At 38.4% G+C, this 14,101-nt stretch overlaps 1 protein-coding gene across 2 annotated transcripts in view; it reads right to left on the reverse strand.

Moving 5' to 3' along the window:
- Positions 1–6,993, reverse strand: part of LOC308166355 (GMP reductase 1-like) — a gene marked incomplete at both ends in the record, with an annotated part of 32,579 nt that extends 25,586 nt beyond the window's left edge. For both annotated transcript variants that reach the window (XM_080540631.1, XM_080540630.1), the window contains 2 exons: positions 164–283; positions 6,907–6,993. In XM_080540631.1, the coding sequence (XP_080396757.1) occupies positions 164–283; positions 6,907–6,993 (207 nt within the window). The remainder of the gene's footprint in view (positions 1–163; positions 284–6,906) is intronic.
- Positions 6,994–14,101: the final 7,108 nt, after the last annotated feature.

A 14,101-nucleotide genomic window follows, 5' to 3' on the forward strand; every position in this document is an offset into this window, starting at 1 on the left:
GTAGAACGTACATATCTAGGAAAAGTCATGAAAGGAGGGTCCTAAAATTTGATTGAGTGCAAAGATACAAACATGTTTTTTTACTCACTCCCTCATTACATACTCCCTCATTGCTGATTAAGTGTTAAAGGAGCATGCCAGTGGTCAGGTGGGGTGGACCTACTTTGCTGAGCACCTGTGCCATCTGGAAGGTACCCGTGGTGTCCATGTTGGCAGCGATGATGGGGATGCCATGGTAGCTCTGTCCAGAGTTGCGGAATGTGATGGTCCTCTGTAGGTCCACCTGTGAGGAGGGAAGGATAGGAGGCCATTCAGATGTGACACGGTCTGGGGAAAAGGTCTGCATGTCTGCATGTCGGCAATTGTCAAGTCGCGCAAATGATCAAAAAGGTTCTTTAAAAAAAAAAAGTGTTTTCTGTTCTATTTTTGTGTTGAAGAGCCCACTCGATATAACAAACAACAGTTTTAGGATCATTAAATACTTTGTGAATTGTAAATGTAATTGTGAATTGGATTCACAGTGTTGTCTGCCGTAGGCTACTGGGTGAGTGATACATGGCTTGTAAACAAACTTAGGTTTTAGGACGTGTTCAATAGCAAGGACTGTGTGATCATCTAATTATGTGTAGTTATGAGTTATTGGGCCCTATTATGCACTTCATAAGTCTTAAGCAATAAGACGAGGCGGTAGATCTAAACTTAAGACGTGGAGGTGTGGTCAAGGCCACTTTGCTATTATGCGTGCGGTAGTGGGCGCCTAAAACCCGGCGCTAAGCAAAGACATTAGTCATGGGTGTGTTTTGGGCGTCTTCTCAATCAACCCAATCAGCGTGCCAGGTGCCATTCCCTTTAAGAACCGGCTGCGTTGAGTCTTTAGCGCTATGCTATTATGGAAGTCCTAAGAAGGAGGTCAGCGCGCTTCTCTGCAGAAGAAAGTAACAAGCTCGTGCATGAGGTCATTGCTGACCAAACGACATTATGTTAGTTACTGCCTGACGGGTGAAGCGCAGCTCATACAAGCATTGCTGCTCTGTAAACAGAATAAAATAATATATATATAGGCTATATTATACATATTTTAATAATAGGCTATAATATAATTGTAATTGCAATATATTATAGCATTATTAACAGTTGGATCACCAATTGAAAGCGCTAAAATGCTTAGATCACGAATCCAGGATTGATTTGAGATTTGAGAGGTAACAAAGTCGTTGCCGGTATTCATAGCTTTCATGTGACGTCACAGCATAGTGGAAACGTCCACCTGACGGGCAAAAGGCACTTTTTGCGGGCAAAACCCACGGGCAAAACTTTGATTTCCCGTGGGTTAGGAAAATAATTCCAACGTGTCCGGATAGAGTAGAAGACAGGGAATCCAACACTATTTGAATGGAGTCGATCCTCCACTCCTATCACCGTGGACACAGCAAGGAGCGAATTCCCGGATATAAATATTCCCTCGCCTCGCTGACAGCGGGAGTTGGGAGTTTCGTCCAGTAGCCGGTGAACGCCCGGTTGATCGAGTTTCATATTAAAAGTATATCTTCTCGGGGTGTCAGCGCGGTGGTTAAGGGCTCAAAATGACCGTATACTGATGGTGAATTTAGCAATAAAAGTCTTATGTTTGTACCACCTCCATAACCGGTGTTATTCACGGGAAAAGCCGGTCAAGGAGGCACCCTTTGCAGGTCAATAACTTTGATTCTCCGGGGGTTAGGAAAATAATTCCAACGTGTCCGGATAGAGTAGAAGACAGGGAATCCAACACTATTTGAATGGAGTCGATCCTCCACTCCTATCACCTTGGACACAGCAAGGAGCGAATTCCCGGATATAAATATTCCCTCGCCTCGCTGACAGCGGGAGTTGGGAGTTTCGTCCAGCAGCCGGTGAACGCCCGGTTGATCGAGTTTCATATTAAAAGTATATCTTCTCGGGGTGTCAGCGCGGTGGTTAAGGGCTCAAAATGACCGTATACTGATGGTGAATTTAGCAATAATAGTCTTATGTTTGTACCACCTCCATAACCGGTGTTATTCACGGGAAAAGCCGGTCAAGGAGGCACCCTTTGCAGGTCAATAACTTTGATTCTCCGGGGGTTATGATAATAATTCCAACGTGTCCGGATAGAGTAGAAGACAGGGAATCCAACACTATTTGAATGGTGTCAATCCTCCACTCCTATCACCGTCGTGTATCTTGATAGTTCTTCATGGGTGAGGTGGTCTAAATAGTAGGCAGCCATGTTGAGCGATGTTGCTATGATACTTTTTGCCCGTCAGGTTGGTGGTTGCTAGGGAAGAAACCACGTGACTGAAAGCTATGAATATGCGCTCGGCGCACCGTCTTCGTCTATCATAATTCATTCCTAGGATATATTCCATTGTTCTCTCTCTCTGGCTTAACATTTGCCAGTGGTGGCATTTATACTGTGACCGTAATTGACGTCTTGCCGTGGAGCCACGTGCGTGTTCATGTGTGCCCACATGCATGCGCAAACCGCGGAGGCGCGCTCGTGTTTCAAAACGTGCATGAAGTCTAAACTTAAGAACTTTTCAAACCACTTCTTAGCGCTAGGAGCAAAGTCAGATCGCATAATAGCAGGGGCGCCTAGTGCACTTCATTAACATATGAACACTCCCACAATGAGTAATATATGCACGGGAGTTTTACGTCTTATGTGTGGGCGCCTATCGACACCTGCATAATAGCAGTAGCGCGTATGAAGCGCATAATAAGGGTGGCGGTAGGTCTTAACCTGGCGGTGCGTCTTAATTAAGACTTAAGACGGCAAGTTAAGAAGTGCATAATAGGGCCCATTGTGTTGATGTTTTATTAGCATGTTGTGATGTGCTAAACATGCAGTTAGATGTTTGTACCAATACTCTTTCTTAGCTGCTAGCTAGCTACCAACGTGATCACCATCACCGTGACTTCATCACCAAAAAAGCCCACCAACGACTATTCTTTCTTAGACAGCTCAAAAAATTCAAAGTAAAACAAAACCTCCTCCTTCAGTTCTACACCACCATCATTGAGAGCATACTCACCTCATCTATCACAGTCTGGTACGGCAGCTCGGACAGTAAATACAAAAGTAAACTACAGCGAATAGTAAGAAAATCATCCAAGATCATCGGCACCGCCCTCCCATCAGTTGAATCACTATGGGCCCTATTATGCACTTCTTAACTTTCCGTCTTAAGTCTTAATTAAGACGCACCGCCAGGTTAAGACCTACCCCCACCCTTATTATGCGCTTCATACGCGCTACTGCTATTATGCAGGTGTCGATAGGCGCCCACACATAAGACGTAAAACTCCCGTGCATATATTGCTCATTGTGGGAGTGTTCATATGTTAATGAAGTGCACTAGGCGCCCCTGCTATTATGCGATCTGACTTTGCTCCTATCGCTAAGAAGTGGTTTGAAAAGTTCTTAAGTTTAGACTTCATGCACGTTTTGAAACACGAGCGCGCCTCCGCGGTTTGCGCATGCATGTGGGCACACATGAACACGCACGTGGCTCCACGGCAAGACGTCAATTACGGTCACAGTATAAATGCTTTATTTCAGAAGGGAGAGGCAGAGAAGCGCGCTGACCTCCTTCTTAGGACTTCCATAATAGCATAGCGCTAATGACTTAACGCAGCCGGTTCTTAAAGGGAATGGCACCTGGCACGCTGATTGGGTTGATTGAGAAGACGCCCAAAACACACCCATGACTAATTTCTTTGCTTAGCGCCGGGTTTTAGGCGCCCACTACCGCACGTATAATAGCAAAGTGGCCTTGACCACGCCTCCACGTCTTAAGTTTAGATCTACCGCCTCGTCTTATTGATGAAGTGCATAATAGGGCCCAGTATCTCAAACGCACCACAAATAGAGCACATCAAATTATCTCTGACCCCTCCCACCCTGCTGACCCCTCCCACCCTGCTGACCCCTCCCACCCTGCTGACTCCTCCCACCCTGCTGACCCCTCCCACCCTGCTGACCCCTCCCACCCTGCTGACCCCTCCCACCCTGCTGACCCCTCCCACCCTACTGACCCCTCCCACCCTGCTGACTCCTCCCACCCTGCTGACTCCTCCCACCCTGCTGACCCCTCCCACCCTGCTGACCCCTCCCACCCTGCTGACCCCTCCCACCCTGCTGACCCCTCCCACCCTGCTGACTCCTCCCACCCTGCTGACCCCTCCCACCCTGCTCACCACCTGTTTCAACTGTTGCCCTCTTGTCTGGACGGCGCTACCGATCCCTGGACACCAAAACATCCCGTTTCAAAAACAGTTTTTTCCCCTCTGCTATAAGGACTCTCAACACCTGACTCACTGCACTAACCCTGTACTACCCACGTACTGCACTTTATAAATTGTAAATATGTTCTTGTCTTGTGGTTATGTGTGTACATGTCCATGTGATAGTTATGTGCAATGTGTGTATGTTTTTTTTTTTACACTGCTGTATTGAGCTTTCCACCTGTACCGAAAACAAATTCCACCGACCTAGGTCATTAAGCGATTCATTCATTCATTCATTCATTCATTCATTCATTCATTCATGGTAGCAAACACGTCTGTTTTGATTCAGTGCGATTTTCTCCGGCAAACACCTGTGTCAAAGAATTCCACCTAGTGGCTAGACATCAAGACTTAGTTTAGTGGACTACAAAAGCCACAAGACAAGTGTTTAGTGATTCAAGAAAACACAAAAATTTAATATTGAGATCAAATATTTACTATATATATACATAACAGAAGGGTAGTTTCCCTATTTAAGGGGAGCCAGAAGGGTCAGTTTAGGGTTAGGCAATATGTTGGCTCTAACCAATTTATTCCGCAGGTTAGGTCCTCTTTTGTAAACAAAAAGTTACATTTTTAAATGACCTTTCCCTACATGGGGACTTTTTCACCAGACCCCAGACATTTACATTCAACACATGGCACATGGCTGTTGACTCTAGCTAGCGAGCCTATCAGGGCCGCAGGGCCGTTACATAACACAACACAAGTGGTAGGACCTGTTCTGCTGTTCTCTGACTGTAGACATCTTGCAGGATGAACGCTCCAGTCCAGTCTCTATACTCTAACACTAGCACTTAGAGCCATACAACCAAGAGTTGACTGAGCAATAAATCAACACCCTTCACGTCGATTTCCCGTAGCAGGACTGATGGATACGTCTGGCTAGCCTGACTCAGACGCAGGCCGCAGAGCAGGACCAATGGGTGTTGACGGCGGCCCGTCTTCTCTGATATCGTCTATCATCTAAAACATGCTATGGCACCATGATCTTGATACAGTACGTATGTTGAGCGTCATGCTTTGAGTTGGAAACGATGCCATCGGGAGAAATAACAAGAATGCAGTATGTGTGTTTCAATAATCATAATGACTCGCTCTATTCTCTCTGATAGTCTCTCATAGTTGGTTGAGTTGGTGATCTATTCCAGTGCAGATAGTAATAAACAGGCAAGCTAACCAGCAGTGGAAGCTAGAAGGAGTGTGTGGCCCCTAATCTGAAGTCTACAGGATGTTAAAGGTTAACATGACCATACAGTATGTTGCAACCACGACCGTGTGGCAATTCAAAAGAAAACAACACAAACATAGGCAAGGGCCTACTCTCTACCCCCCGCACCAACCTACGGACCTTCGGGGGCAGAGCTTTCAGTGTGACAGCTCCCACCCTCTGGAACTCTCTCCCCACAGTGATCCGCAATGCCCCTACCCTGGACACCTTTAAATCAGCCCTCAAAACCCACCTGTTCTCTCAGGCCTTTAGCCCCTAGTCTAGTTTTGTCACTCTCGTTGTCTTTGTTTCTTTGCTTTGTTTTTCTGTTCTGTCTGTCTGACTGTCTGTCTATGAAATATGTTAAGCATCCTTGGGTTTGAGAAAGGCGCTATATACATCTAAGCTATTATTATTATTATTATTATTATTATTATAAAAAATGGAAGCCACATACAAAAAAGGGCCTTGACCCCAATATTTAGATGATACCATCTCATTGTTTCATGATGAAGAGATTGAAGACCTTCCGATGTAGGAAAGAGTAGATTCTACCTCTGTGTCCTCAATACACATCACACTTTACCACACATTTATTATCAGCACTGTTATTGAAAAGAGATGCTAATTGCATAATTGTAAATATGTTCTGTCTTGTCTTGTGGTTATGTGTGTTCATGTCATGTACAATGTGTGTATGTTTTTTGACACTGTTTATGAGCTGTACCGACAACAAATTCCACCGACCTAGGTCGTGTGGTCATTAAACTATTCTTCTTCTAACTATTCTAATGTTCCTTTGGCTCTTTATGAAGTATTGAGCTAAGAGGCAGTCTGGCTTCAGGTAATAGGTTACAATTTCATCTATTGATGGGTCGCCTCCCAGACGCACAACTGCTTCAACGGTAAACTGTCTCTTTCATGTCATATCAGGAGAGATCACTATAGCTGCTAGCCTGGAGCTGTGTCTGTCCAAGAGAGGAACATTTTGATCCACAAACACACAAACACAACTGCGCACACACACACACACACACACACACACACACACACACACACACACTCACACACACACAGGTACACACACACACACACACACACACACAGGTACACACATACAGGCACACACACACACACACACACACACACACACACACACACACATGCCTTAAGAAGGTGACCTCTAAACACATCAGGAGGGTTGTGTACGTTCTGCTGTGTGAATTCCCAGGTATCGTCTCCCATACTGCACCAGCGACCCTGTCCCTACCTCCCTGTCCCCCGCCACAACACATCCATGCGTACCAGAAGGCGACACATGCAAACAAACACAACAGGGAGTGTAAAAACATCAGCTGTGTGGTGTGTGTGTCTGTCCTCTTTCTTACCTCTGACCTGCTCTTCAAGCTGCTCCTCTTGGGTCTGAACAGGACATCTTTAAAGTCCAGTTTAACGTCCACCTCTACCCTGGGCATGGTCACAGCCACGTCAGTCAGTCTGTCTGTCTGTCTGTCAGTCTGTCAGTCTGTCAGTCTGTCTGTGTTCTGTTCAATAGAGAGCTCTGCTGCTGAGACACACTCACCAAGCCTCCAGATGCAGCAAGTATTTATAGCATGCTACAGGCAGGAGCCGCTCTCTCTCTGTCTCTCTCTCTCTCTCTCTCTGTCTCTCTCTCTCTCTCTGTGTGTCTCTCTCTCTCTCTCTCTCTCTCTCTCTCTCTCTGTCTCTCTCTCTGTGTGTGTCTCTCTCTCTCTCTGTCTCTCTCCCCCCCCTCCCCCCCCCCCCCCCCACCACCACCACCAGTGCAGAGGCAGTCACAGCTGCAGTCGCAGCAGTAGTAGTAGCCTAGTCACTGGCCACCTGATTCAGCATTCAATGTCAGATGGACCAATCACAGAGCAGAGCACAGCACAGCTGACTGACTGACTGACTGACACAGGAACTGCTGGACTCACTCACTCTATCCACAGAGAGAGGACGTCAGCCATGTGAACACTCATTATGTGCCCTTTCAAGGTGAGTTGCAGATAGCGCACAAACCATAACCACATAATAAGACAGACTGAAGGATTCATATATTTTTTCATCAGTTGAGTCGTCATCGACTACTTTCAAATCTATTCTTAACACTAGAACAGCCTTGCCTTTTTTACCTACTAAAAGAGCCGCCTCTTTACAATGCTCAAGCTGCTATTTACACACAACGACCACTAGTTGGCCGCTTGTAAACTAGCATGCTTCCTACACAGAAAAACTGCAAAATAGTAAAAATACTAAATACTAAATATGCAAATATGCAAAATATGCAAAATACTAGCTTATCCTGATGTGATTTTGAAAATTTAAGGATACTGGGTGGTAGAACGCACATATCTAGGAAAAGTCATGAAAGGAGCGTCCTGAAATTTGATTGAGTGCAAAGACAGAACATTTTTCTTTACTCACAGTAACCCCTCACGGCTGTTCTAGTGTTAAATGCATGTTGCTGCCCCCCGATACTGCCTTATTAGGTCCCCTGAGACTGTTCATTCATCTCACTTCATTAGTGTCACTAAGTCAGATTCACCTGAGATTACTGCTTCTCATCATCACCCCTCCACTCCTCCCAAACCATCCTCACTACAAACATCATATGTATGACATGACTACCTGCACACTACCTGACTACTACTTGACTACCTGTGACTGTATCATATCTGTATTATATTGCATATTGTATGATATTGCATCTCATCATATTGTAACCTGTAGTTTGTTTGCACCGCTGTTCTACTGCAGCACGACTGGTCCCGCTGTAGTACGACACTTAATCACTTTACCACTTTATCACTTAATCACTTAATCACTTAATCACATAATCACATAATCACTTAATCACATAATCACTTAATCACTTAATCGCATAATCACTTAATCACATAATCACATAATCACGTAATCACATAATCACTTAATCACATAATCACTTAATCACATAATCACTTAATCACATAATCACTTAATCACATAATCACTTAATCACTTAATCACATAATCACATAATCACTTAATCACTTAATCACATAATCACTTAATCACTTAATCACTTAATCACATAATCACATAATCACTTAATCACATAATCACATAATCACTTAATCACATAATCACTTAATCACTTAATCACATAATCACATAATCACTTAATCACATAATCACTTAATCACATAATCACTTAATCACTTAATCACATAATCACTTAATCACATAATCACTTAATCACATAATCACTTAATCACTTAATCACTTAATCACATAATCACTTAATCACATAATCACATAATCACTTAATCACTTAATCACATAATCACTTAATCACTTAATCACATAATCACTTAATCACTTAATCACATAATCACTATATCAGATAATCACATAATCACTATATCAGATAATCACTTAATCACATAATCACTTAATCACATAATCACTTAATCACATAATCACATAATCACTTAATCACTTAATCACATAATCACATAATCACATAATCACTTAATCACATAATCACATAATCACATAATCACTTAATCACATAATCACTTAATCACTTAATCACATAATCACTTAATCACATAATCACATAATCACTTAATCACATAATCACTTAATCACATAATCACATAATCACTTAATCACATAATCACTTAATCACTTAATCACATAATCACTTAATCACATAATCACATAATCACTTAATCGCATAATCACTTAATCACTTAATCACTTAATCACATAATCACATAATCACTTAATCACTTAATCACATAATCACATAATCACATAATCACTTAATCACATAATCACATAATCACATAATCACTTAATCACATAATCACTTAATCACTTAATCACATAATCACTTAATCACATAATCACATAATCACTTAATCACATAATCACTTAATCACATAATCACATAATCACTTAATCACATAATCACTTAATCACTTAATCACTTAATCACATAATCACATAATCACTTAATCGCATAATCACTTAATCACTTAATCACATAATCACGTAATCACTTAATCACATAATCACTTAATCACTTAATCACATAATCACTTAATCACTTAATCACATAATCACATAATCACTTAATCCCATAATCACATAATCACTTAATCACATAATCACGTAATCACTTAATCACTTAATCACTTAATCACTTAATCACATAATCACTTAATCACTTAATCACATAATCACATAATCACTTAATCACATAATCACTTAATCACTTAATTGCATAATCACTTAATCACATAATCACATAATCACGTAATCACATAATCACATAATCACATAATCACATAATCACTTAATCACATAATCACTTAATCACTTAATCACATAATCACTTAATCACATAATCACTTAATCACTTAATCACATAATCACATAATCACATAATCACTTAATCACTTAATCACATAATCACTTAATCACTTAATCACTTAATCACATAATCACTTAATCACTTAATTACATAATCACTTAATCACATAATCACATAATCACTTAATCACATAATCACATAATCACTTAATCACATAATCACTTAATCACTTAATCACATAATCACATAATCACTTAATCACTTAATCACATAATCACTTAATCACATAATCACTTAATCACATAATCACTTAATCACTTAATCACATAATCACATAATCACATAATCACTTAATCACTTAATCACATAATCACTTAATCACTTAATCACTTAATCACATAATCACTTAATCACTTAATTACATAATCACTTAATCACATAATCACATAATCACTTAATCACATAATCACATAATCACTTAATCACATAATCACTTAATCACTTAATCACATAATCACATAATCACTTAATCACTTAATCACATAATCACATAATCACATAATCACTTAATCACATAATCACTTAATCACTTAATCACATAATCACATAATCACTTAATCACTTAATCACATAATCACTTAATCACATAATCACTTAATCACATAATCACTTAATCACTTAATCACATAATCACTTAATCACTTAATCACATAATCACTTAATCACATAATCACTTAATCACATAATCACTTAATCACTTAATCACTTAATCACATAATCACTTAATCACATAATCACATAATCACTTAATCACTTAATCACATAATCACTTAATCACTTAATCACATAATCACTATATCAGATAATCACATAATCACTTAATCACTTAATCACATAATCACTTAATCACATAATCACTTAATCACATAATCACATAATCACTTAATCACATAATCACTTAATCACATAATCACATAATCACTTAATCACTTAATCACTTAATCACTTAATCACATAATCACTTAATCACATAATCAATTAATCACATAATCACTTAATCACATAATCACTTAATCACTTAATCACTTAATCACATAATCACTTAATCACATAATCACATAATCACTTAATCACATAATCACATAATCACATAATCACTTAATCACATAATCACATAATCACTTAATCACATAATCACTTAATCACTTAATCACATAATCACTTAATCACATAATCACTTAATCACATAATCACTTAATCACATAATCACTTAATCACTTAATCACATAATCACATAATCACTTAATCACTTAATCACATAATCACATAATCACATAATCACTTAATCACATAATCACTTAATCACATAATCACATAATCACATAATCACATAATCACTTAATCACATAATCACTTAATCACATAATCACATAATCACATAATCACATAATCACTTAATCACATAATCACATAATCACTTAATCACATAATCACTTAATCACTTAATCACATAATCACTTAATCACATAATCACTTAATCACATAATCACATAATCACATAATCACTTAAGCACATAATCATTTAATCACATAATCACATAATCACTTAATCACATAATCACATAATCACATAATCACATAATCACTTAATCACTTAATCACATAATCACATAATCACATAATCACTTAATCACTTAATCACTTAATCCCATAATCACTTAATCACATAATCACTTAATCACATAATCACGTAATCACTTAATCACATAATCACTTAATCACTTAATCACATAATCACTTAATCACTTAATCACTTAATCACATAATCACTTAATCACATAATCACTTAATCACTTAATCACATAATCACCTAATCACATAATCACTTAATCACATAATCACATAATCACTTAATCACTTAATCACATAATCACATAATCACTTAATCACATAATCACTTAATCACTTAATCACATAATCACTTAATCACTTAATCACATAATCACTTAATCACATAATCACTTAATCACTTAATCACATAATCACCTAATCACATAATCACTTAATCACATAATCACATAATCACTTAATCACTTAATCACATAATCACATAATCACTTAATCACATAATCACTTAATCACATAATCACTTAATCACATAATCACTTAATCACATAATCACTTAATCACATAATCACATAATCACTTAATCGCATAATCACTTAATCCCATAATCACTTAATCACTTAATCACATAATCCCGTAATCACGTAATCACATAATCACTTAATCACATAATCACTTAATCACTTAATCACTTAATCACATAATCACTTAATCACATAATCACTTAATCACTTAATCACATAATCACATAATCACTTAATCACATAATCACTTAATCACATAATCACTTAATCACATAATCACATAATTACATAATCACTTAATCACATAATCACATAATCACTTAATCACATAATCACTTAATTACTTAATCACTTAATCACATAATCACTTAATCACATAATCACTTAATCACTTAATCACATAATCACTTAATCACATAATCACTTAATCACATAATCACTTAATCACTTAATCACATAATCACTTAATCACATAATCACTTAATCACTTAATCACTTAATCACATAATCACTTAATCACATAATCACTTAATCACATAATCACTTAATCACATAATCACTTAATCACATAATCACATAATCACTTAATCACTTAATCACTTAATCACATAATCACATAATCACTTAATCACTTAATCACTTAATCACATAATCACTTAATCACATAATCACTTAATCACTTAATCACATAATCACTATATCACATAATCACTTAATCACATAATAACTTAATCACTTTATCACATAATCACATAATCACTTAATCACATAATCACTTTATCAATCACTTTATCATTTAATCACTTCATTCTACTTATTACATATGACTACTTATTTTACTTGATTCTATTATTGTTGATTTTGTACCTTGCTGCAATGCCAACGTTGAAGAACCTAAGCCTAAGAATGTGACTCCTGTGTACCTGTACATTGGATGTCATAAAAGACATTCTGATTCTCATAAGGCATGATGTAAAAAAGAAAAAGCCATTTGTGTGTGTATGCATTTCACTAATTGTTTCTAGATTCATTATGTATGTATGTATGTATGTATGTATGTATGTATGTATGTTTAAAAACATGTGAATACAAAACCCAATTCAAATGAATCAGACCATGAAAACCCCATGTGATGTGACTGCATCCACAGTATCACCACCACCAACAACACCATCCTCAGTTACCTCAGTGTGAGAACTGATGAGAACTAAATCACAGGTCCAGAATAAATAAAGTGTACTACCACATTACACCACTTGGTAGAGGTAGAGACCGTTTTTTAGTCTTTGTTTTCTGTTGACAGTGACTTTAACATCAAAGCACTGGCCGTGTGTGTGCCCTGACAACCCGAAAGACAGGAGACAGGAGACAGGAGACAGGAGACAGGAGACAGGAGACAGGAGACAGGTTATCATTTTTAATAGAATAAACAAGCTTGGAGACTTTGCATTTAAAGAGGCAATCTAGGATTCAAACAACAACAAAGACCTGCCACTTTTTGGTAAACAGCTGGAGAAATGTAACCACTCTCAAATGCATAGATGGAGCTCTGGACAAGAGGACTCACCATCCATTCAACATGCTAGCTGTGAAGCTACACAGTGTTTGTTTACAATTACATTGTTCACAAACCAGGGAGCGAAACATCTGGAAACATATTTTGGGTTCTTGGTGGTGCAAGAAAGTTGAACTAAGCTCATGAGGCATTTATACGTTATATTCTTCCAGACTCAATTGCTATATAGAATTCATTTTTGTTCAAAAACAGATGCACGGTACCAATACCAATCCCTGACAGCCCTTTTAAGGACATTTTTTTCTTTGATACAAAAACAAAAGAACAAAATGTGATGAGAGTTTGGTCGTTTGATTGGTTGACTTCCTGTGGGTGTCATTAGGGAGTGAACCTACACTGTCCCACACTAGTGTCTAAACAAACAAACAAACAAACAAACACTCAGATAAACCTAAATGTTGCAATAGTTTTTGCATAATGAACTATACAGCTCCTCTCCTCTCTCTCTCTCTCTCTCTCTCTCTCTCTCTCTC

The sequence above is a fragment of the Nansenia antarctica genome, assembly GCF_963989245.1.
Source record: "Nansenia antarctica genome assembly, chromosome: 10".
Classification (NCBI taxonomy): domain Eukaryota; kingdom Metazoa; phylum Chordata; class Actinopteri; order Argentiniformes; family Microstomatidae; genus Nansenia; species Nansenia antarctica.